The sequence below is a fragment of the Triturus cristatus genome, chromosome 7, assembly GCF_964204655.1.
Source record: "Triturus cristatus chromosome 7, aTriCri1.1, whole genome shotgun sequence".
NCBI classification, from domain to species: Eukaryota; Metazoa; Chordata; class Amphibia; order Caudata; family Salamandridae; genus Triturus; species Triturus cristatus.
In genome coordinates this window covers 1730223962-1730250179 of record NC_140590.1, presented here as the reverse complement: position 1 = coordinate 1730250179, position 26218 = coordinate 1730223962, and the positions used below count along the sequence as shown (strand labels likewise).

The window sequence follows — 26218 nt, the reverse complement described above, 5'->3', positions numbered from 1 at the left end:
TTTATAGGAAATGCATTACAGTGAAACAGATGCAAGAGGCGTAACAGCTGATAATACAGATAAAATGTGCATACGTAACTAATAGAGGCGGACATATAGGCGTAACTTAGTAAACGTCATTATACATGATGTCACAAGTGGGTGGATCCATAAGAGAATCCTGCAATGTCAGCAGAAATATTTGGCAGAGATGCGCGCGCAGCCGCATGACGTGTGATTGACGTGCAACTAGAGGGTGAAGGGGACTTGACATTTAGCTCTACATGTGGAGACAGAAGTCTGGGGGGTCATGTCAACCTAATCCCAAATCATATCTAATATCCTATGTTTAAAGAACTGTGTTATCCAAAAGGAAAGGTCTCTAGGATAGAATCTATTCTATACTGACTGTTAGTGCGTGTACAAGCGTCTAAGTGTCTACATGAGATGCGAGGGGGTAGGAATATTCCATGGTAACGGGGGCTATGAATTACTTGCATGAGGACAGCGAGGCCTGGCCCTTTGCACGGTAGCTGGAGGAATGTTTACCTAAACTACTAGACAGGAATGCATCGGATGAGGAGCGGAGCAGATAATCTTGAAGGTGAAATACAGTTTTTGGCAGGCAACAGGCTGGATCAGGCACCGTTAGCCGCGCAGGGAGTAGGACAAAGTTCATGGATACAGATGTAGGCTCAGACTGGAGCTTTCAGAGGCAGAAGGCAGGAAAAGGCTTGATGACAGAATTCTGGGCCTACTCGCCTGAATCTGTAAAATGTGGAAAGTGAACCACATAAAGTCGGTGGCCTTTCATACTTAGGAATGGAATATCTGACCCATTCATGGCGGATCTGAAAGAGGACATATTGACGGTGGACGCACATATATTTGCGTCTTCAAAACTGGAACTGGAGGGAACATACATGTACTTATAGCATGCACATGGAGCCGTTGGGGTCTACGATAGGGGACATAACTGATCACAAAATTCATATTTCCTCATAACCCTTACAGAAGAATAGCACATGGAGTTCCATTTCATCCAAGGAGTTACATGCCGGACACCCCCCATTTGAAGCTCCCTCCCACTTACTAGTAAAAGAGCACAGCGGGAGAACTCCGTATCTAAACTGTACATAGAGCTTTTTAGCAAGGAGTGGCTGGATATCATCCAGCGCCCGTTCTAAACTGTACCAGCTTTTTACTGCCAGAAATTCCGCCATCAAGCGGCTGGCGGCGGTTCTCGCTTCGAGCTCATTGAGCTTGAGCTGTCTGAAGCTCCCTACCAATGACTTTCTGGCTGTTATTTGAGATGTATCTTCTGCATTGCTCCATAGATTACCCCTGCCCAAACCCTCACAGGTGTTCCTGTTGTAGGCCAGCCAAGGTATCTTCCACGATTCTCTCAAGCCCATAACATCGATCAATTCATCCCTGTAAGCAGCTAGTTCTGGGGTACTCCAGAGACGGCGCCAGTAAAGAAGGGGCCTGAGGGCAACCTCATCCGCAATGGGTCTAACCCCAAGATCCAAGCGGAGTGGTGTTAAGGGTGTACTAACTGGGAGGGCCGTGAGCTGTCTAATGAAGGAATTCTCAGTACGTACTAACGAGCCCGATGCATAGTGTCCCCAGAGTTCTGCCCCGTAAAGGGCAGCACTCCTGGCCAGCACTTTGTAGATTTCTACCACTGGGCTAACCAATTTTCCAGTGCAACTCCTGTATAATGTTAAGATACCCCCCGTTGTTTGAGTTAGTTTCAACCCTGCTTTATTAATCTGGACTCCCCAGTCCATTTTTTCAGTCAGCGTCAATCTCAAGTACTCAAAGATGGTTACTCTCTCCAGAGGTCTGCCATCCAGGCAGGGATTGGGGCGGGTGGAATTGCCTACATTGAATGCCATGTACTTAGTTTTTTGCAGGTTGATCTCCAGACCCTGGTTGTCAAGAGTCCTCTGTATTCCTATAGGGGACTTTGCGAGCAGAAGCATATCATCTGCAAACATCATATTTTTACAACACTGGAGTGATATCTATCAGACACAATATATGATGTCAAAGATCAGCATTGTACAGTATTATGCCACCATTCAACTCCCTAGTCTATCTAATTCACTGCCTTAATCTTTTTTCAAGTCTCTAACGCCCTTAGAAATTCAAGAGGTGCTCAAGAAAATACCCAATGTGAAAGCATGTGGAAATGATGGGCTATCCACAGACTTTTTTTAAAGACTTTCACTAATGAACTTGCGCCTTTATTAGTTCATCTTTTTAATTATATCAAAGAAGGAGAAGAGATCCCTCCAACCTTCCAAGAATCGACAATAGTTTCTTTTTTAAAGAAAGATAAGAACCTGCAATCGGTCCATTCATGTAGACCGATTAGCCTACTTAACACGGATTATAAATTACTGATGAAAACCTGGGCAATCAGTATAATGCCATCAGCACAACAGTTAATTCATCTGGACCAAAGTGGCTTTGTAGCGGTTCGCTTAATGTTGGCCAATACTCAGTTTTTAATTCAAGCAATAAATTAAATTTTCTACAAATAATTTAAAAGCCCTAATTATGATGGTCAATGCCAAAAAGGCATTCAATCAGGTGAACTGAGATGCCTTGTTTCAGATCCTTCGAAAAAAATGCTTTCCTTCACAGTTTATCGAAATGCTTTTGAATTTATGAACTGGGGCACTGGGCAAAGAGATGATTAACTCTAAGATGGTTGGTTCAATAAGAATTAAAAGGGGTACTGACAAGGATGCCCCCTTTCTCTCATACTATTTAAATTTTTTATTGAACCCCGAGTGGAACATCTCCGCAAGGACACTATAAGTGTACCTATAGAGGTGATGGTAAGGCTCAAATTATTTGCACATGATATCATCTTGTATCTTCTGCCAGATCAGGACAATCTCAGCTGTGCATTGCAGACAATATCAGACTTTACCATTGATAAAATTCCTCCTTTCAAATATTCCAATAAAGTTTCCGAATAGATTTTAAGGAATTAGGTGTAGTTTTTAGAAACTTTGTCTGGAACAAAAAATCATCTAGGATCCAGCTGGGGGTGCTACAACTTCAGAAATCACAAAGAGGATTGGCGGGGCGCTGCCCAATATGTAAAGTTATTATCAAGCCATCTTGATATATATTCTCTCCAGATACTTAAATGGGTGCAAAGCATTAGATACATTTTTTATTAATAAAATGAGTCAGAAATTAGAAATTAGCCTACCAGCTTTTATCAAAGTTGCCAAACAACAGAAAAAGAGAAGATACAAATTCCGACGCAATATTTATGGGCGTATGAATGTTTTAAGACAATTTTTAAGACACTTTTTGATGGATTATCTTTGTCATTGTGAGAGGGTAAGGACCTGGGACTCCACTTAGCTGAAAGCGAGGTGTGATTCTGGAACTCCTTAGGCATTAGGACATATGCAGATTTTTTTGTCCGAGGTAAATTAATCTCAAGAATAGAATTATTAGCGCGGAGTGGTCCACAATGCGTACCACACTTTTTAAAGTTTCAACCAGATTAAAAACCTTTTATTAGTCACAATGAAAATTAAAAGCTATGACCCTGGTTAGATTAACAAAGCTCTTGTGAAGTGCAGATTGTTTTGCATAAAAAAATTGGTATATAGTATTATTAGATCTCTCCGTACCGTTCAATCTAATCAGTTTTCTATCCAGGATAGAAGAGAAAACAAAATGCCATCTAACAAAGAGAGATTGGAAAGCCATTTCTGAGATGGGAAATAAATCTCTTCAGGCTCTAAAATTTAAAAGAATGTCATTCTTGACTAGATGGATGGCATATTATACCCCAGAAAGTTTGCACAAAATGTCTCCAGCGGTGGAGAATAATTGATTTGCTGTCAACAACAAGGAGAAGGAGGCTGGTTCCACACATTTTATTCTTGCCCGTATCTTGCTAATTTTTGGCAGGAGTTGTCTGAGGTAATCGGGTAGGCTATTCAGAAAACAATAGTCCCAGATGCCACCCTCGTATTATTTGGTGTTTCAAAAGAGAGTTGTCAATTAGCAAAAGGTCAACAATACTTTATATCAATAGCTTTGACGATTGCACGTTCATTTATCCTCCAGTGCCGGCAGAGGGCAAAGGTTCAGGCAATCAAGGGCTGGAAAAATAAAATATTCCATACCATAAATTTGAGGAGGCAAATGCAAAGAGTGTCTGGGGACTTAGAAAGTTTGATGGTGTCTTGGAATATTTGAAAGACGATTATGGAGTGAGCCAATAGTTTTCATGGGTCCCCTCATAAAAATCGAAACTGGGTTTCCAGTCTAGATCACTAATGAAAAAGTATTTGATAAAAATTGTTGGTAGTTAAATTTTTTTTTATAAAGTATCACATTTTGGTTCATCATAATTGATTTGCACTCAATTGTGCACTTTAAGTTCACTAATGCACTTTATCCATAAGCCATGTAATGTAAACAATCTTAAGGGAAAAGAATTTCAATAATCTAGAAATCCGTCGAGTAGTATGTTGGGGAAGAGATATTGGGTGAAGAAGAAAATATTGAATAAGGGGAAAAGAAGGGGGTCGATAGAGCAAGAAACATAATGAATCTTAACTCTGTTTAGTAATCGATAATTCAGAGTAGCAGGTTTGCACTTTATATTACAATTGCACTTGTTCTGGAAGTTTACAGATCTGTGTTTGGAACAGAACAGATGTTCTAAAACTTGGTTTCATTGATTAGATTGCAGTTTGCACTTTGAGCATTTAATACACTTTCATTGTTTTAATCTAATAACGCACATTGTTTGTTTTAATCTAATAAGGGAAACATTTAAAAAAAAAAAATTTTTTTGCATAAACCAATGTTAATTGCTCAAGACTAGAATGCAATGAATCGAAAAATATATTTTCCTCTCTTTTTCAATTCCATGTTTAGTAACTACTCGATGTATGAAATTCTTCTTCTTCTACTCAGTAAAAACTATAGTAAAAAAATAATAGTCTGGCAACTTTCAAGCGGATCTGTGATAAGGCACAAAGTTAGTAGCAAATCGAAGCTTTTTTGGCTATTCCTTTAAATGTACTTGTCACTTTAAGATCTGCATTAAACTACACATTCCAAAGGAAAACTAAACATGCTAAAAGGTTTCTCAAACTTAAACCAGATTTGTGAAATAGTACAACAGATTTAAGTAAATGAACACTCTTTTGACCTCCCCCTACATTGACAGTACCATCCCTTGATGAATTGGAACCACTGTGAAAATAATAAGAGTGAGATGAATATGCTAAGAGGCAGATTTACATTGAATGTTGTAATGAAGAGTCAGTTCTTCAGGAAAGTTGATGTCAAGGATTTATTTGACATACAGCCAGTAACACAGTACAGCACCAACGTTACTCCGTTGCTCTATCTCCAACTGGAATGCCATGAACATCATCAAGTACATCACAGCATTCTATTGCATGGAGAGCATTCCAAAGTTAGTTCTAAACACAGATCACAACACATCCCCCTCCCAATAAACAACCACCAAACATAAATAATAGCATTAAAAAAAACAACATTAAAACAAATACAAAAGATAACACTGTATGACAACATATCTTAAACAAGAAAAGTAAAATGAGAATGACCCTAATGCAGCACATAATCCCTCAACTTGACAGGCACATTCCTGCACCTAGTAGAAGGACGTCTGAACTCCCTACCATCAGAAACACTACTGCCATCAGAACATTCTACCTCCGTCAACGCAGGTCTGGAAACTTCCTCGTCACGGAACCCACCAGAATACCTGACCAACCTAGACATGCTCCACCAGCAATCTGTGTCAACTTTGACCACATTCTTCTTGATGGCCACAATGGTAAAAGGACCTAAAAAACCAGATCTACCCTTAAAAGAGTGTCTAGGATTCTTCACCAGAACTTTGTCACCCACACACCACTTCTTGTATTTTACATTCATCCTAGAATCATAACATGATTTATACCTCCTCTGATAATCCGTAACCCTGGTGCGTCTCATGTCTGCAGACATACCATTGCCAATACTAGCAGGTAGCCAACAAGGATTCAACTTAGAAGAAGCCTTCCTCCCCCTCAAATCTTCAAAAGGAGACTTAAGCGTGATAGCATTAGGTGTGGTGCGGTGAGCCCACCAGGTGTCCCTCAAAACAGTATCAAAGGGTAACCTCAACTCCAAAGCCCGCTGAGCACAACTCTTAACCACCCTGTTCATCCTTTCAGCTAACCCATTAGCCTGGGGAGAGTACAAAGCTGTCTTCTGGTGAACAATGTTAAAATCTTTCAGAAAATTGCACATTTCATGGGAAACGAACTGTACCCCATTGTCCGTAACCAAAAAACTTGGAACTCCTTCTGCCGCAAAAACATCCCTAAGAAAGTTCAACACCGTTTTTGTGTTAGCCACAGACACACATTTAGTGACAACCCACTTTGAGGTATAATCCACCAGCAAAATAACAAAACGTTCAAAAGAAGGTAACAACTCAAATGGACCCACTATATCTAAGCCCAACTTCGTCCAAACCCTCTCAGGAACCTCCACGGGAGACAAAGGAACTTTGCTAGGGGTATGCGACTTATCATTAGCAGCACATGACAAACAGTCCTTAACCACAGCCTCGATCATGTGATCCATACTAGGCCACCAATACTTCTCCCTCACCCGAGCTTTGGTTAAACTCCTGCCCAAATGACCTTCATGAGCAAGGTTAATTACTTTATCCCTAAAAGCACTTGGAGGAATTACTCTGTCACCTCTCATAAGATTGTCACAACAAAAAGACAACTCCTCTCTCACACCCCAAAAATATCTCATTTCCAAATCCAAAGTCTTGTAGTCAGGCCAACCATGACTAATCCACTCTCTAAGGAGAACAAAATCACTATCATTATTTACACCCTCCACCCACTCTTTAGACGAAAAGGCAGATTCTGCCACCCACAGCACACCTTCCTCTACACTACAGTCTGAAACCTGACCAACCGGTAGATGCGAAAGACAATCCGCAGATTTGTTACACAAACCTGGAATATAACGGACCACAAAATTGAATTCCTGGAGTCCTTCACTCCAACGCTTGAGCCTAGGTGTAACATTTTCATTAGGACGGCACGAAAAAACTTGAACCAAAGGCCGATGATCTGTCCGGACCAGAAAGGGAATACCCCAAAGATAAAACTTAAAGTGTTGAATTGCCCAGAAGACACTCAACGCTTCTCTTTCAATGCAAGAATAATTAGGTTCCGCATCTTTAAGGGCCCTGGAAGCGAACGCTATTGCCCTGTCTTCACCATCCACTACCTGGGAAAGCACCGCTCCCAAACCCTTCAAACTAGCATCCGTCGTCAAGACCGTCTTGCAATTCACAGCAAAGTGACCTAAGGTGGGCACCCTACCAATCTCAGCTTTTATGCACGCAAAGGCCTCCTGGCATTCCCCAGACCATGTGAACTGTGTCCCCTTCTTGAGTAGAGTCCTAATCGGTTCAGCTACACTAGCGAAACCTGGAACAAATTTAGAGTAAAACTCAGCGAGACCTAAAAATGATCTCACCTGATCTTTATCTTGAGGGACAGGAGCCTTCACCACAGCTTCAGCTAATTCCAGTTTGGGTTGTATACCCTCCCCTGAGATTACATGCCCCAAGTATGTCACAGAATTCAAACCCACATGACATTTTTGTTTTTTACCTGTAAGTCCTGCATCTCTCAGCTTCTCTAACACAGTATAGAGAGTCAACCGATGTTCCTCTTCGTTTCCCCCATAGATCAAGATATCATCTTGGAAAAACATTACGTTGGGTATTTTTCCAAGAACCATCTTCATGACCCTTTGAAAACAGGCCGCCGCCGAAGCCAACCCAAAAGGCATAAGTAAAAACCGATAAGCCCCTAGAGGCGTCACGAACGAAGTAAGATGTCTTGAGTCTTTGTGCAGTGTGACTTGGTGGTAGGCCGAAGATAAATCCAGCACACTGAAGATTTTGGCCCCTTTTAGCATACTAATGGACTCAGAAATGTTGGGTAACGGTTGACGGTCAACCCAAATCCACTCATTCAACCCTCTCAAGTCCACACACATCCTAACACTTGCCCCACCATCCTTAGGAGCAAGAACAATGGGTGCAAGCCACTCCGAGGCTTCAATCTCTTCAATAATCTCCAATTTAAGCAGTCTCTGCAATTCAGCTTTAAGTGGTTCAATCATCATGTTTGGCACCCTTCTTACTTTGTGCACACACGGTACTGCTCTTTCCTTTAAGACGATGCGATGTTCAAATCCTTTGAGACAACCTAAAGCATCTGAGAAAACTTCCGGGTATTTGTCATAACAATCATCACTCACACTCAGAGAGTTTACCAACATGACTTGATCCCTGGGATCCTTTGCACAAGGGTTAAGCATTATGCCCAGATCCCGCTGATGCCTCCATCCAAGCAAATTGTTCCCTCTTACAGCCACATAGACTTTCCCAATAGTATGCCTATCCTTAAATCCGATGCGAGCTTGGACATACCCGAGGACATCAATTTTGGCACCACCATAACTAACAGGGTTGATGTCAGGTGGTAACAAGGCCATATTTTCAAGACCCACACATTCATCCCATTGCTTATTACCAATCATGGTAAAAGGCGAACCAGAATCCGCTAGTACAGTAAAATCATATTCATCCACCATGATTTTACATTCTGGCATAATCACCCTGTCAGCATCCACCTCCCCACCATCAGCCTTCACATTCAAGAGAACAGTGCGTATGACTTCAGGATTTTTCTGCACATTGCGGTTTTTATCAAACCCCTTACACACCCTAGCGTAATGTCCTTTAACACCACACTTATTGCACACAGCTTCTCTTGCAAAACAATGTGGGTAGTTAGAAAAATGTGAAAAACTTCCACATCTCATACACTTGGGTTTAGTGTTAGAGGGAACGGGTTTATCACTAGGATCCTTACCCCCCTCAACAGAGTGATTGTCACGTTCTCCCTTGTTATGAACACCCTTAAAAGGAGTACGTGCACGTGCATCCTTTCCCACAGGTGTTTTGCTAGTGGAAGAAGAAGAAATCTTCGCTAATGTATTGCAACCCTCCTGGCTTTCCTCTTCCTCAATAGCATGTACATCACTGGGCTTTGGAATTTTTTCTTCCTTGTTTTTCCTAATTTCCTTCACCCATTTGGAAGTGTTCTCCATTCCCTCCACAATAGCAACAGCTTCAGTTAAAGAAGGGTTTTTAGATAGAAGCTTTTCTTGAACACGAACACTGTTAGTGCACCTCACCAATTGGTCTCTTACTAATGAATCCGAAAGGTCACCAAATTCACACGTGCGAGCAAGCGTTTTCAATGCTGCGACATAACTGCCAACACGTTCCACCGGACCTTGGATTCTGGTAAAAAACTTATGTCTTTCCAAGACAACATTGATGCGAGGGCCAAAGTATTTCTCAAGCATAACCAGAGACATTTCGTACACATCATTGGGGGAACCATCACCTTCGCCAATGGGAAGTAAATCCATACTGTCATATGTATTCCTTCCTTCTACGCCCAAATTGTGAAGAAGAATTGCTTGCTTCCTAACCGCAGAAAATTTTTCCCCTCCAATGGCCACAATGTACGAATCGAAAAGATTCTTCCATCTTTTCCAGGGTAGGATAGGATCACCTTCTTCAGAAAGAAATGGTGGCGGTTGTGACATGCTGGAAGATGAGGCCAACGCCATCTCGCCCAGTTGACAAAACTTTCACAGGGAATTCATTTAATATATTTTGTTAATATTTAACATGCCATGTAATGTTATACTTAACATCAAACAACTCTTGTATTTTCAGCCCAAAAATAATGTTGTAATTTAACTTTCCTTCCACTCAGTCAGCTTTAAAATAGAGATTCAACCAGTTTTCCCTTGTTTGTGCAGTAAAATAAAGTTCATTAGAAGAAAAAAAAAACTTGTCCGTGTTTCCTTCGCGTTTCACTCGCTTTGTGAAAGCGTTGCCATGGAGATCCTAAACAAAATGGCCACGATGACGAGGAACATAACGCAACGTGAAACGTGCGTTCCACACAAGTTCCGGGTGCGTTTCACTGCAGGAGAGGCTCGCGGAAGGCTCGTGAAGCAATACAAGGCTCGCGAAGACTAACTGCCAGACCTCAACGGTAAGAATCTTCTTTAAAGTTAAGGTAATGTAAAGTTTCACAAAAGTCTCACCATAGCAGTTGAAGATGTCGCCTTGCTTCGTTCGATCCCAAAAATAGTCGGAGAAATTAAATACGATTCGTATTCCAAAGTCCAAAGTCCAAGGCAGGGGAATTGGTGCTTCAGCTCGTTACCTGTCCCCAATCAGGCATTAACCACTCGTCGCCAGTGTAATGAAGAGTCAGTTCTTCAGGAAAGTTGATGTCAAGGATTTATTTGACATACAGCCAGTAACACAGTACAGCACCAACGTTACTCCGTTGCTCTATCTCCAACTGGAATGCCATGAACATCATCAAGTACATCACAGCATTCTATTACATGGAGAGCATTCCAAAGTTAGTTCTAAACACAGATCACAACAAATGTCTACCAGGCTGCCTAGCTCTGCACACACCTTTGCACCATAGTGAAACATGTGTCTGTGTTGTCTAACATAGGTTTGGTTCTGGCAAGATATCTTTCAGTAGAAAGTAGAAAGTAAAGATTATATTATTAGCTAAAAAGAGACTGGGCTGGTTACCCAATGGGTCCTATTTAATGTCACCTACCCTTGAATATTTTTTATTGCCATATTTTCTGCAAAAACGTAAATTGATGTTCAGACTCATGGGGCATCTTATTGCTCAGTTACACCTGCCATTGGACACCTTGGGAGCATGGATCCAAAATAAACTGATAATTTAAATCCCAGATTTGAAATGGCTGACCGTGAAATCTACTCAACATGGTGAGATTGTGGCACTTTGGTGTCTGCCTTCAAATACTTTGAAAGGTGGGAAAATGAGGGTGGTGCTTTGAATGTAATACTAATAGTTTTAGGAATAATTTCGAGATCAACACACACTGAGGAGCAAGGTGTTTCACTAGTGCATCAAACACGAGCGCAACATTTATATAATTGATTTACACAAAATTAACAAAAGCATGCTATTCTGAGTAAATGTTTACTTTAATGCCAAGTTTGGTGTACATATGTTCAGCAGTTTTAAACTGCACAGATCTTTAGGAAACTTGGCATTGCCAACCTTAGCTGACTATAGCAATTGATATACATTATGCAATTGAAGTTTGCTCTCTATAGAAAGGATCGATAAAGTTTTCCTAATTATAACTATAACTAAGTTTCAACCTTTGTTTTTTCATTGAATATATATATATATATATATATTATGTATATATTCAATTAATAGATATTATCATTAACTATAAATGTGTACGCAAACATGACTTTATGATACAGTGCTTATACCCTTTCATATTACATCCTTTATCTTATAACATCTCAAATGAGATCCTTTGTAAGAACACTATGCAGTGTAAAGGTGTGAGTTACAGTTTACATAATATGTCTAGCGAGTTCACATAACTGTGTTCAGATATGCACGAGTTATAGTAATTTGAAGGTGGTGCATAAATTACAAATTTGAGGTATGAATATAAATTTAGAATTTCTAATATTTATGCTTGGTCTCTATAGAAATAATAAATAAAGTCATAACTTTTTTTAACTTTTTTTTTTTCATTGAATGTTTTTTTTATATATATATATATATATCTTGACATGTATATGCATTAAACTTCATTTTTTCACACACACACACACACACACACACACACACACATATATATGTATGTATATATATGTATATAAAAAAATGCATGCTTAAAAAAGGGAGATTGTTGTATAAAGCATCACACACAATGGAGTTTATCTTCAGACCTAGTGAAAACATGTGCAAAAAATTTAATCAACAAGCCAGCTCACATCAAAGAATGAAAATAATTAGAATTTCCTAAAATCTTGTTTTATTAGTAAATGGATGCAGTAGAGGCCATAACTAAGAAAAGCACATAATGCAAAGCCCATTGAAGACAATGTCCTAACAAATTTAATAACATAACAGCACTTTCCAACGACTCGAGATCTGGAACAATGCATAATTCTGTAGTATGTTAAGCACTTAGTGGTATGTCTGTGACAGAGATATTAAGGTATAAAATATGTAATTCGTGGCTGCCTTCTATTACATTGAACCTTTGGATTAGTGCCATAACACAAAATACACAAAAATAGAAGTAGTAGCGAATTTCACTCAGCCAACTGCAAAAAAGAAATGAAATTATGTCTAGTCATTCCTCACACTGATTATTGAAAGTGGAAAATATGGCCCAGCAGCATTAATGTGCACAGATAAATGCAGGTTACATAATAAATTAACTTCCACACAAATTAAAACTTCCACCTCAACAATCTCAGCGACCCCAACTCCGCCACCGTCCTGGACAACCTTGCCAACCTCGGACCGAAACAACTTGCCAACACCCCCACCCACCAGGCAGGATACACCCTCGACCCCATCTTCACAGAAGGTAACATCATCCACTTCAGCCACACCACGCAACCCCAATGGACGGACCACCACTGCGTACACTTCCATGTCAACAAACCCACAGCGCCCAAACCTGTACCCTGCCCTCCACAAAGAAACTGGAGCAAGATCAAAGAGGAGCAGCTCAACTCCGCCCTCAGCCGCGACGCCCTCGCCACCTCAACTGGCGCCAACCTCACAGCCAAGAAACCCCACACAGGGATCTCCAACTGCGCATTCAAGCTCACACCGCTACGTAACCCCAACAGACAGCGCCTCAGGAAGGCCACCTGGTTCCCCGCCGACCTCCAAGACTCCAGGCACACCTGGAGATGTCTCTGGAAGAACTGGAGAAACAGCAAATCCCGGTAAGACCAGACCACCTACAAGAACACCATGACAGAATACCATCAGCATCAGATCCAACAAAAGGACCTTCATCCAGAACAAGATCCTCACCAAATCCAGCAACTCCAAGGGATTTTTAGCATCATCCGGGAATTCACCAAACCTCCCAGCGAAACCACGGACATCACCACCTCCCAGGACCTCTGCAACAAGCTTGGCTTCTACATCTGAAGATCAAGGGCCTCTACAACAACTTCAATGACCAGACACCCCACTCTGAAAACACTCCATCCTCCTGCAATGCCAGCTAGCCCACCATCTCCTCTTGGACCCCAGTCATCACCAAAGACACTGCATCGACCATGAAAGACATCCACTCAGGAGCCCCCACTGACCCCTGCCTTCACACATCTTCCACAGAGCCGCCACTGCCATAGCTGCAGAACTAAGATGCACCATCAACTCCACTTTCGAAACTGGCACCTATCCCAACTACTGAAAATGCGCTGAAGTTAGACCCCTACTCAAGAATCCATCAGCAGATCCCACAGACCTCAAGAACTGCCGACCCAGCTCCCTCTTCCCCTTCGTGGCCAGAGTCACAGAGAAAACCGTCAACGCCCAGCTAACGAAAATCATAGAAGAAAACTCCATCCTTGACCCCTTTCAATACGGATTCTGCAGCAACTACAGCATGGAGACTGCTCTACTCGCTGCCACAGACGACATCCACACTCTCCTCAACCAAGGACACACTGCAGCCCTGATCCTTCTCGACCTCTCTGCAGCCTTCAACACCGTCTCTCATCGCACACTCACTGCCAGACTCCACAAAGCCGGCATTCAGGGAATTGCCCTCAACTGGCTCCGCTCCTTTCTCACTGGCAGAACCCAAAGAATTAAACTCCCACCCTTCCTCCACGAAGCCACAGAAATCAACTGTGGAGTACCCCAAGGATCGTTGCTCAGCCCCACGCTCTTTAACATCTACATGGCCCCCCGTGCCGGCATCAAAAGACGTTGCATCCTGGAGGAACAGCAGCTGCCTGAAGCTCAACTCGGAGAAGACAGAGGTCCTCGTCCTTGGACGATCCCCCTCTGCATGGGACAACTCCTGGTGGCCCACCACCCTTGGCAGCCCCCCACCCCCACGGACCACGCCTGAAACCTCTGCATCATACTCAACTCCTCCCTCTCCATGACCCAACATCTCAATGCCATCACCTCCACCTGTTTGAACACCCTCCGCATCCTCCGAAAGACCTTCAAATGGATCCCCACCGATTTAAGGAAGACTGTCACCCACGCACTCATAACCAGCAGACTGGACTACGGAAATGCTCTCTACACCAGGATCAACAAGTCTCTGCTCTGCAACCTCCAGACCATACAGAACACCGCAGCTAGACTCGTCCTCAGCATCCCTCGACACAAACACATCACCCAGCGCCTTGGTAACCTCCACTGGCTACCCGTTGAGAAATTAGTAACCTTCAAGCTACTCACCCACACCTACAAATGCTTCCACAACACCAGACCCCAATATCTTAACAACAGACACTCATACCATGTACCCAAGAGGCACCTCATATCCGCCGACCTCGCCCTCGCCAACACCCTGTGCATTTGCAGAGCAAGAACGGGTGGAAGAACCTTCTCCTACATCGTGGCAAAGACTAGGAACAAGCTGCTGATCAACATCAGGCGCACCCCCACCCTGCATATCTTCAGGAAAATCCTCAAGACCTGGCTCTTTGACTGACCGGAGCTGCTCCCCCCCCTCCTCCAGCGCCTTGAGACCCTCACGGGTGAGTAGTGCGCTTACAATTTCCCTCATTGATTGATTGATAAAAAGACAATGCACTTCAAAAGCCATACCACATTCACTTTTAAGGCCATAATAATAAAATGTAGCGTTTTTAATACATATAAGCAGAACCTAAAAGGCACACTAAAATAAAAAAATATAAAGCATTAAGACTTCACAAGTTCTCAATATGATTGAGAGATATAAATATAATCATTAGAAATGTCATGATGGTAGGGTTTATTAAAAACAACTTTAACCAGACGTTGCAGATACAAAACAGTACTCGAAGTACATAATATGAAGAAATATAAATAAATAAATGCTACAAAGAGAACTCGTAACGGTACAGCAACTAAATACACGGATTGCAAAAAAAAAAAAAAACGTAACCCTTATTTAAATCAGCACCAAAAGCACATTAACAGTTGTCCAATCACTGCAAAGATATTTTTTCCTAACTAACAGGTATTACATCAGAGAACAAAGATTATATTCCTGCACATTATGATTCCTCTCCAGAACACACAAGGTCTGGAAGTTGAGGTGGTATTTATCACCCCTGATAAATAAAGATACCACAGGGTGCGATAACACCTATTATGAGTTTGTGGGGGGTTTAGGTGTTTAAAGCACCAAAATCTGCATGATACTGTAAATACTGTATGTTTGCCCTGTTGAATGTTGGCATGTTTAACCTGTCGAAATGCAATGAATGTTGGGTTATTTAACACATCTGATCTATTGGATGCAGTAAATAAAACCAAACTGGTAATTCCATCCTGTGTGTAAATAGAAGTATACAGGATGGAATTAGCCGCATAACCAGTGGCTGCTCCTCGAGGGAGTGCTGTGGGGCGGGGCGGGGGAGGGGAAGGGTGGAGGCTAGTAAACTCCGGCATATGGCCGAACGTAGTTTAGTAAATAAATAAATAAATAAAATAAATTACATTGTGCACGCTGCAATGCAGCAATGCAATGTAGCGCGCACAATGTAATTCTTTTTATTATGTATTTATTTACTTAACTCCGTTTGGCCATATGCCAAAGTTTACCATCCCCCCACCCTGCCCCTCCCCGCCGCCCCATCAACCCACAGCACTCCATCGAGGAGCCGCCACTGTGCCTAACTTGTAATCAGAGCTTTAGACATTTCCGTACAAAGAAGTGCACAGACTGTAATTCTTGCACTGAAACAGAATACGCCCAGGTTATGCCAGCAGCCATGAAGAACACACCCACTTACGTAGTAATGTACAGGACAAGTAGTCTAATCCAGTGCATTAATGACACTACCAGTAACGAATGTCAAACAAATGTGGATCCAAAGCCACTTGTCAACCTGTATGCAAATCTACCTACTACACTTAATTAAAAGTGCTGAAAACAAGATAGATAGTGTGTCTCTAGGTCAGACCTAAAAATGCTGAGACAATTTTAATAACACTCCACCCATTGGATGTGTGCTGTAAATTGCAGCATATATAACATTTGTGAAATGTTTGGAGACATAAAAACACTTCTCTGACTTTGTGCTTGTTGTAGAAATGTGTTACTTTGATGCAAAGTTTGTTCTAACAATCTCATTAGATCTCTGCATCAATAGAATAGGTGTTTGAGATGTAACGCTGATGTAAAGTGGAGTACATCAACACATAGTGCTCCTTGATCTGAAAAAGGGCACATGTCCAGCAAAAAATACCTCATACTCTGGAGAGTAGTCACGCTAGCAAGAGCATGCACTGCTTTGTGTCACTTTGCGTGACCTAGCACCGGCTCATGCCCTTAATAATTAATCTCCCTAATGGTGGTGATGCAAGATTGTGTGAGAGGACACCTTTTTACTGCATAGCCTCTTCAAAGGAAGATTCTATACTTCAGCCAAATTTTATGTATTTTAAAGATCATGGGGCATATTATCAAGGACTGGCGATAACTAACGCTAACCTAGGTTAGCGCTAATTTTTTTATCGCCGTCTATCGCCTGTTTCTTCTGCCCTGTTATCGCTGTATTATCAGCACGGCGCTAACAGGCGATAGCTTCTGCAAAAACTGCCGCTAACCGCTGCGCGATGGCACTACGAAAACTGGCGCTAACCCGCAAGTGTGGACTTCGAAAAAAAAGCCTATCAGTCCACCTGCCATGGAAAATATGCACAAAAAAAGTTAAATGCAGATTTGTGTTGAGCACCCAGGGCCAAGTGCAGAACACATCAACAACCCCCCTCAAGCCCCCCAACATCCAGTATTACCAGGATGAGAGCCAGGATGCCCCGCTGGACTTGCACCCGAGAAGTCGGCGCAGTACCCACTGTCTTCTTCGTCGCTGCCTCGGTGGTGGTCCTGGGGGTGGTGGCATTGGCAGTGGTTGTTGTTGCCTTCGTGGAACTCCAATCTGCATGATCTCTACCTCCATGGTTTCTGTGGCTCTCCTGATTGAGCTCTTGCCTAGTCTCCCTATGTAGCTCCATTCATCACTAGTTAAAGTCATGTTTTTATCTGGTGTTAAATTCTTGGTGCTAACGGGGCTTAGCGCGACTTTTCTTGTTGCTTCGCGGGTCTGGGTCATCATTGATAATAGAGCGATGTTGTGTTAGCGCCTTTTTTCACAAAGTTTGGGTAAGGAACGCCTACTTTTCATGTCATTAGCGATAAATATCGCTGGCAGGCAGGGCGATAAAAAAATCTGGCTGCTATTGCTGAAAAGCTGTCGCTAACGCCTGTTAGCGAGAGCGTGGTAAAAGTGCGATTAAAAAAAATAGTTTGTTCCGCTAAAGCGGTGATAACTCACTTGATAATAGGTCCCCTAGCGTTGCTAAATTCAAAATCTTAACTAAAAAATTCTAAGTTTGTTTTAGAAAGTTTAAGGGGCATATGTATCAAGCAAATTTTTAATCGCAAACACTGCGATTCGCAAAATACAGCGTTTGCGATTAAAAATTCGCAAAACGGGATGTATTAGGCAAATTCCCAACGCAAAATTAAGGAATTGCTAATTTAGCGATTTCTTAATTTTGCGTAAGCATTTAAGAAATCGCAAATTGCGATTTCTTAAATGACATGTAAAAAGCACCCAAGTTGTGCGAATTATCCTTAAGAAATCGCAAATTACCACCAACTTCCAGTTGGTGGTAATTTGCGATTTCCTTTCAAAAAGCACTTTTTTTAATTTTACAAAGTGCCACGTGGCGCTCATACATGCCCTTAGGGCATGTATGTGCGCCATATGCACACACATGCTAATTTCAGGGGTGCATCAGGGTGTCATCATGACACCCTTGCACCTTTGAAATTATTCTCAAATAGCGATTAGCAAATTGCGATTCGCTATTTGAGAATTACTTCCCATTCATTCCTATGGGTCTCCTGGCCCATAGAAATGAATGGGCAGGTATTCCTTAATTGCGATTTCGCAATTTGCTAATCGCAATTAAGGAATTTTAAGAAATCGCAAAAAGTTTGCAATTTTTTAAATACATCCCGTTTTGCAATTCTCAAATAGCGATTCTTTAATAATCGCTATTTGAGAATCGCAAATGGTGATGTTGATACATATGCCCCTAAGAGTTTTGAGAAACTATACTACAAGAGAGTTGCCAGGTTTGCCTTAGTTCATCATATCCTAGAGTTCATATCTTCCCTTGACAACCACAATTATCACTGCTCCTTAAGTAAGTATTGGTCTTATTCGTTATCGGATGCAACTAGACTCCAATTATGTTCACCACCAATCTCTTCTCATCTGTGCATTAAAGCGGCCATTGACTGTCATGGAAAGAAAGTTCTTCTTCCCCAGTCCTGCATCTTTAATAAAAACCATCCATTGGTGTTAGAAGGTGCAAGGCATCCATAAGAAAGGAAACACGGACCAGTTAGAGGAAGTGGGACGTGAAGTTTAATACACGTCTGTATGCAATCAAGTCAAGTCATGAATGCCCGTTACAACTCCCCCGAGCACGATCCCAACCTCCACCATGTTTTGAAGCTAAACATTCCTTCACCTATCACGAGTCAGTCACAAGCTGGAACACAGAACTCCGCTCGTGAATCCTCATGACAACATCTACGTTCCCAACAATTGGCATTCTAGAACAGTTTTTGATGATGTCAGCTGAGGTCCTGAACCCTATTGTGACAATCATTTCACTGGATGGACCCTTTAAACCATCTCTAGTTGTTAGCGTTGTTGCCTGTAGATAAAGGTCAGTGCTGCTGCTTTTAATTTTGGGTTTCCAAAAATGAGAATCAGAGAATTAAGAGAGGGATATGAAGCACTTATATACATAGAAAAATATAATAGGATGGTGTCAGAAACTGAGGCATCATCCACCACACCAAGTACAGCAGAGAGGTCGAAACAGATGTACAGGGGTAGCAAGGCCAGGATGGTTTTGGCTGCTCTGATGTGGCCCTCCATGCTGGGCCCCGCAGTGAACCCGGTGTTGTGCTGCTGCATCTGTCTGGTATGTCTGTAGAGAGATATGAGGACCAGCACAACTGAGATTACTTTCATTACCAGAGGCACAAACCAACACAGGATGGACACAAACAGCTTGTGGGAAAGATGGAATTCATATTCTGTGCCTTGAATGCTGATATTTGCTACTGGAGAAATTTCTTTAACCTTTTCTCCAAGTTGCCAGATTCCGGAGACAGTAATGGCCAGTGGACGTGAAGTTTAATACATGTCTGTATGCAATCAAGTCAAGTCATGAATGCCCGTTACAACTCCCCCGAGCACGATCCCAACCTCCACCATGTTTTGAAGCTAAACATTCCTTCACCTATCACGAGTCAGTCACGAGCTGGAACACAGAACTCCGCTCGTGACTCCTCATGACAACATCTACGTTCCAAAACACACCTTCCCCCCTTAAAAACAATGTAACAAACATACATGAAAATAATATTTTGACTAATACCTTAAAATAACTTACAAACTTAATTCATGACAAAATCCTTGTACCTAGCAGGAAGGCGATGAGTGCGCCCAATCCTTGAATCATCAGAAACACCACTAGGAGGGATAAGTCCTCACAATCATTGTTATGCCCCACATCCAAAAATACATTACTAGTGTGATCTTCTTGATAAGTGGTAACACCCTTAAACAAAGAAACTCTGTTTAAATTCCAGACAGAACCACCGTCGACTCTGACAGCATTCCTAAATGTTTCAATTACTCTCCTCGGACATGACCAAGTTGACAAACCTTTACTTACACCTTCTTTTGTCTTTATACTGACGAAATCCCCCACCTTGATCATCTGTTTAGTTACCGAGCCCAATTTCTTTTGCATTTCACCTTTCATTTTATTTTTGTATGATTCTACTCTTTGTTGCACCGCTTCATAGTCCACATTAATAAAATCATTGAACCCATTTAAGTTTTTCTTCATCCACCAAGGAATCAACTTAGTGCTAGGTTTACGCCCTCTTAAAAGTTCAAAAGGACTGACCAACGTAACAGAATTTGGGGAAGTTCTGTATGCTAATAACATGGATTGCAAAGCATTTCGCCAATTCAACCCACCCTTAACGGACAATTGGACAGCCTCTTTAACCACACGATTGAATCTTTCCACCTGACCATTCGCTTCAGGATGGAAAACAGCAATTCTGTTGTGAGTAATTCCACACTTACCAAAAAAATCTTCCATTTCCTTGCTAACAAATTGTGGTCCGTTGTCCGTTACAATTTCTTGAGGAATGCCTTCCCTACAAAAGACTTCATCTAAGAATTCAATACCACTCTGAGAAGTGACTTCCTTTACCATCTTAACTTCAGGCCATTTGGAATAGTAATCAATAAGTACTATTCCAAAATCTTCATGTTTAGGTAAAATATTGAAAGGACCAATAATATCTAACCCAAGTTTACACCAAGGACCACATGGAAATTCTACAGGATGGGGTTCTGGACGTAGAGCCACGGCAGACTTGTCACTATTGGAACAATGAACACATGAACGTACAAAATGCTCAACTGATACGTCAATGCCTGGCCATCAAAAGGATTCTTTGCCACGTCTCCTGGTAAATGAAATCCCTAAGTGTCCTTCATGAGCAATTTCAAGGATTGCATTCCTAAGAGAAAAAGGAGGAATAACCTTGTCACCCCTTAAAACCAAATCATTTTCCACAGCAAGTTCTTCTTGAACCTTTGAAAAACCCATCATATCTCCAGATAACATTCTCTGTTCAGGCCAACCTTGAAGCAAAAACTTTTTGACCTTAATCAACTCAGTGTCCTTTTCCATTTCTAGCAACCAAATATTTTCTTGCAATCCATCATGTTTACCAAAAACTAAGTTAACGTCACCCACAGTAAAAGCTACTTCACAATCATCATCCTTAAATTTGTCTGCAAATGCCATAGGTGAAACTAACCTAGACATGCAATCAGCATGTACATTAACTTTGCCTTGGACATATTCCACTTGAAACTGGAAAGACTGCAATCTCGAAGCAAGTCTTGCAAGACGTGCGGACATGGTACGTCCACCACCAGGTGCCATTAAGTACACTAGAGGTTTATGATCAGTTTTAATGGTAAATTTAGTATCCCACAAAAAGGTTCTAAAGTGCTCAGCACCCCAAACACAAGCTAATAGCTCCCTCTCTATAACTGAGTAATGTTTTTCAGCATCTCTCAAAGCTCTTGAAGCATATGCCACAATCCACTCTTTACCATTGTCTCTTTGTAAGAGAACACCACCTAACCCAGTACTGCTAGCATCCACCACGATAATGCATTTTTTACCACACACAAAAGGTTTAAGACATGGGGCCTTTACTACGAATTCCTTTAAATCTTGAAATGCCTTAGACATATCTGTGGTCCAATTAAATTTTGCATTTTTCTTTAATAAACATCTAAAAGGATCCACTTTAGAAGCAAAATTTGGTATGAATTTAGCGTAAAACTCAATGAGACCTAAAAAAGCCACAAGTTGTTCTTTGGAGATAGGTGTGGGAGCATTTATAATACTTTCAATATGACTTCTCTTAGGTTTGATCCCATTTCCACTAATTGTATGTCCTAAATATTCTACTTCTTTTTCCTTGATTTTACATTTATCAAGACGAAGTGTAAGACCTTTTTGGGCTAAAGCAGCGATTACACTCACTAGATTTGAATCATGTTCCTCATTGTTTTTACCATAGACAAGAATATCGTCTTGAAACGCTATTGCTCCATCCAGTCCCTCCAAAGTATCCCTCATGAGTCTCTGAAACACTGAGGCAGCACTAGCAAGACCAAAAGGCATGCAGCAGTACCTGTAAAGCCCTTCAGGTGTGATGAATGCAGTAATATTCTTTGATTCTTCAGAAAGCACCACTTGGTGATAAGCACTAGCCAAATCAATACAGGAAAACACTTGAGCACCAGCTAACTTGGAAACCATCTCATGAAGATTGGGTAGAGGATGAGAATCCACCCATATCGCATTATTTACGCTGCGAAGGTCCACACATAGCCTAAGCTCACCTGAAGACTTAACCGAAATCACAATGGGAGACACCCAAGGTGATGACTCAATAGGCTCAATGATGTTCTTACTACATAAATCCTTAAGCATATCTTTCAATGTGCCCCTGTAAGTAAGAGGAACATTTCTCATTTTGTGTCGCACCGGAACTGCACTGTCATGTAACTTGATAACATGTTCAAACCCTTTGTATTTTCCTAACTGTCCACTAAAAACCTCAGGAAAGGATTCTCTCAACCTATTGATTAATTGAGGATCTTGATTGTGGGAAACATTGCAAGGGTCTACTACATAAACAGGAGGATTAGCTCTGGGATCAATTTTAATTCCTAATTGGCATTGGTGGGGCCATCATAAGAGTGACAATCCTGACCTTGCTACATATATCTTCCCAAAAATATGACGACCAGAAAATGTTAAATTTGTGCAGAAAAACCCAACAAGGTCAATTTTATGTCCTGTATACCCACCAGGAGAAACATCAGGTGGAAACAAGGTCTTCGTGGGCCAATTGTTACGAAAAATGTTTAACGAAATAATAGTGTACCAAGCACAAGAATCTACGAAAAACTCTAAGTCGACATCACCTACAGTGATGAAACATGAAGGGAATTTAGTGCCTTCACCTCCGTGACACATATTAATAACAGTATTGACTTCATAATCATTGTCATCACCTGGAATATCGTTGTCATCACAAATATAATTGACTTTTCTAGGAATTGACTTACAAAATTTCCCAAAATGGCCCTTCTTATTGCATTTTGTAAAAACTCTTCCTATTGCAGGACAATTCTTAAAGTCAGCTAAATGGCTGTCACTTCCACATCTGTAACACAGTAATGGGAAATTATTTTTCTTGTATTTTTTACTTTTGGCTTTACCATCAACTTTTAACGACTTGTCAGTCTTTTGGGGAAACTGTTTCCTTTGTTTGTCAGAATCTTTAGAAACATTAAAAACATCATTTTTATCATTCCCTCTAATTTCTTTTACAAACTTTTCTGAATGTTCAATTGACTTCGCAATGTCAATAGCATTATTTAATGACATGTCTGAAGTGGTCCAAAGACGCTCTTGAACTTTTTTATTGTTTGTTCTCATCAAAATTTGATCGCGTAGGACTTGTTCATAACAAATATGCTCAAAATCGCATGTGCTAGCGAAAGATCTGAGAGCCGATACAAAATCTTCAATGGGTTCATCATCTTTTTGCTTCCGTGAATAAAATATAAATCTTTCCATAACAATGTTTTTTTTTTTCCGTATCGTAAATTAAGTTGTGAAGATGCATAGTCATATACATTAATGTTGCCAGGATTAATCAAAGCAGGTAAACTTTTGAATTCTTTCAACGCAATCCCACCTAAACAATGTTTCAAAAGTGAAAGTTTCCTCTCCGGTTCACACTCTTCACCCTCTAACACCTCTACATACGCTAAAAAACCAGGTTCCCATATTTCCCAAGACATGGGAGGATCACCAGGGGAAGCTAGAAATGATGGAGGAGGAACAATGCCAGACATAATGAAAGCAGTAAAGGCAGAAAAACAATGTTGACGTTAAAAACAAATTCAATTAAAAATTGAACATATTGTGGTCATACAATATAGGTGAAAATAGTGTGAATGACACACGGTGTGTGTGTCACCGAAGTAGTAAAAGTTACCAAAATGCTGCTCCCGTGTGAAAACACCGGTGAAAATCCTTGTTGTAAGCACTGAGAAACGCTTCCTGAATGGCGCCGTGCGCAACGTTAGCGCGCGTCCATGTCACCAGGAGACAAAGCGAAACAAATCAATTACGGAACAAAAAATAAATAAAAATTAAACTTCCTGTATGACGCGATGCGCAACGTCAGTGCGCGTCCTTGTTGCCAGGAAACACACTTCTTCACGTAATCGACGCACAACGCTCACATCAGCGTGTGATCTCCGTGCGTCTCTAAGCACGATGATGTCTGCCCCTCCAGGATTCTAATCTGTGACGATGGTGGCTTGCTGGAAGAATCCTTAGCAAACAGCAAAACAAGTAAGAGTATTCCTTAACGACTTCCTTTCACAGTTCTCTAGTCCCTTGTGAAAAGGAGTGAAGAATCTTCTCCCAAAGATTGTAGCTTCCAATAAAAATTGAGAGAAAAAAAATAAATATATATAATGAAATCCGGATTAAATTTGTTTATGGTTCCGCATCCCGCTCGTCGCCAGTGTTAGAAGGTGCAAGGCATCCATAAGAAAGGAAACACAGACCAGTTAGAGGAAGTTGGACGTGAAGTTTAATACACGTCTGTATGCAATCAAGTCAAGTCATGAATACCCGTTACAACTCCCCCGAGCACGATCCCAACCTCCACCATGTTTTGAAGCTAAACATTCCTTCACCTATCATGAGTCAGTCACAAGCTGGAACACAGAACTCCGCTCGTGACTCCTCATGACAACATCTACGTTCCCAACAATTGGCATTCTAGAACATTTTTTGATGATGTCAGCTGAGGTCCTGAACCCTATTGTGACAATCATTTCACTGGATGGACCCTTTAAACCATCTCTAGTTGTTAGCGTTGTTGCCTGTAGATAAAGGTCAGTGCTGCTGCTTTTAATTTTGGGTTTCCAAAAATGAGAATCATAGAATTGAGAGAGGGATATGAAGCACTTATATACATAGAAAAATATAATAGGATGGTGTCAGAAACTGAGGCATCATTCACCACACCAAGTACAGCAGAGAGGTCGAAACAGATGTACAGGGCTAGCAAGGCCAGGATGGTTTTGGCTGCTCTGATGTGGCCCTCCATGCTGGGCCCCGCAGTGAACCCGGTGTTGTGCTGCTGCATCTGTCTGGTATGTCTGTAGAGAGATATGAGGACCAGCACAACTGAGATTACTATCATTACCAGAGGCACAAACCAACACAGGATGGACACAAACAGCTTGTGGGAAAGATGGAATTCATATTCTGTGACTTGAATGCTGATATTTGCTACTGGAGAAATTTCTTTAACCTTTTCTCCAAGTTGCCAGATTCCGGAGACAGTAATGGCCAGTGATGCCAGCACAGACCCAAGGAGGAGCCAAGGCACCATACCAGAGATACCCCTCTTTAGGCGTGTGAAGAACGCGTGTTGGAAGTTGACAATCTTAATGCAGTAGAAGACGCAGAGCCAGGTGTTGATCCAGAAGCTGGAGAAAAACCAGAAGGGGCAGAGGATGGAGAGGATTTTGCAGAAACCACCTCTAATGTACACCTCCCTCCAGAGGAAGCGGAGCAGGTATTCTCCTGATGTACATATTTGTATACAAATATTGGCAAGTGTTAGTCCCAGCAGCAGGAGATCAGTTGATGGAGGCAAATGTCTGCTGCCAACCCACTGAATGGAGATCACAGCTACCACAAACGCATTGGTGAGGGTGCCCAGCAGCAACTGAATACAAATAAAGACCACAGAGAAAACCTGAAGCGGCGCCATCTCGACCAGCTCACAGCATCCCAGGGGCTTCTCTTCTCTGCTGGTCCTCTGTTTAAGACTGGATATGCGTGTCCTTAATTTTTTAGATGTTTTCCTGGACACTGATTCTGGCAATCTTGTGGTGGCCTAATAAGTGCATTCAGCACTCATCTCCTTCAAAAGAATCCTTGTGTTTGCAGGTTTGGGGACATCCTTTAAAGCAACTCCATTCATTTGGACCCACTCAGGAACACAAGCCAGTATGAAATGTTCATGTTGTGATAAAAGTGACCAGAATGGTCAGTCCTATTTCATTCAGAGCAGAGGGCAGTGGATTTCCCCCCACTGTTTGCACTAAATAAGGCTCTCTTCTTGTGTTGTCAATAGTGTTACATTTTAGAGGCATTGAGGTCTTTATAAAGTGACTCTCCAGTCTCCTGTAATGTGTCCAGTCTAGAGGCGAGGTGCTGAGCTGGGCTCTTTTTCCCTGTCTTAATTAGCCTGTCCATCCGATTGGTTTCCTCCTTTCTCATTGCCACGC

The 26218-nt window shown here is 41.6% G+C and overlaps 1 protein-coding gene across 1 annotated transcript; it reads right to left on the bottom strand.

Annotated features, from left to right (window-relative positions):
• Nucleotides 1–24786: 24786 nt before the first annotated feature.
• On the bottom strand, nt 24787–25698 carry LOC146812914 (taste receptor type 2 member 40-like). Its single transcript, XM_085615227.1, has one exon. It carries the CDS (start codon nt 25696–25698, stop codon nt 24787–24789), a length of 912 nt encoding a protein of 303 aa, XP_085471353.1.
• Between the last annotated feature and the right edge of the window lie 520 nt (nt 25699–26218).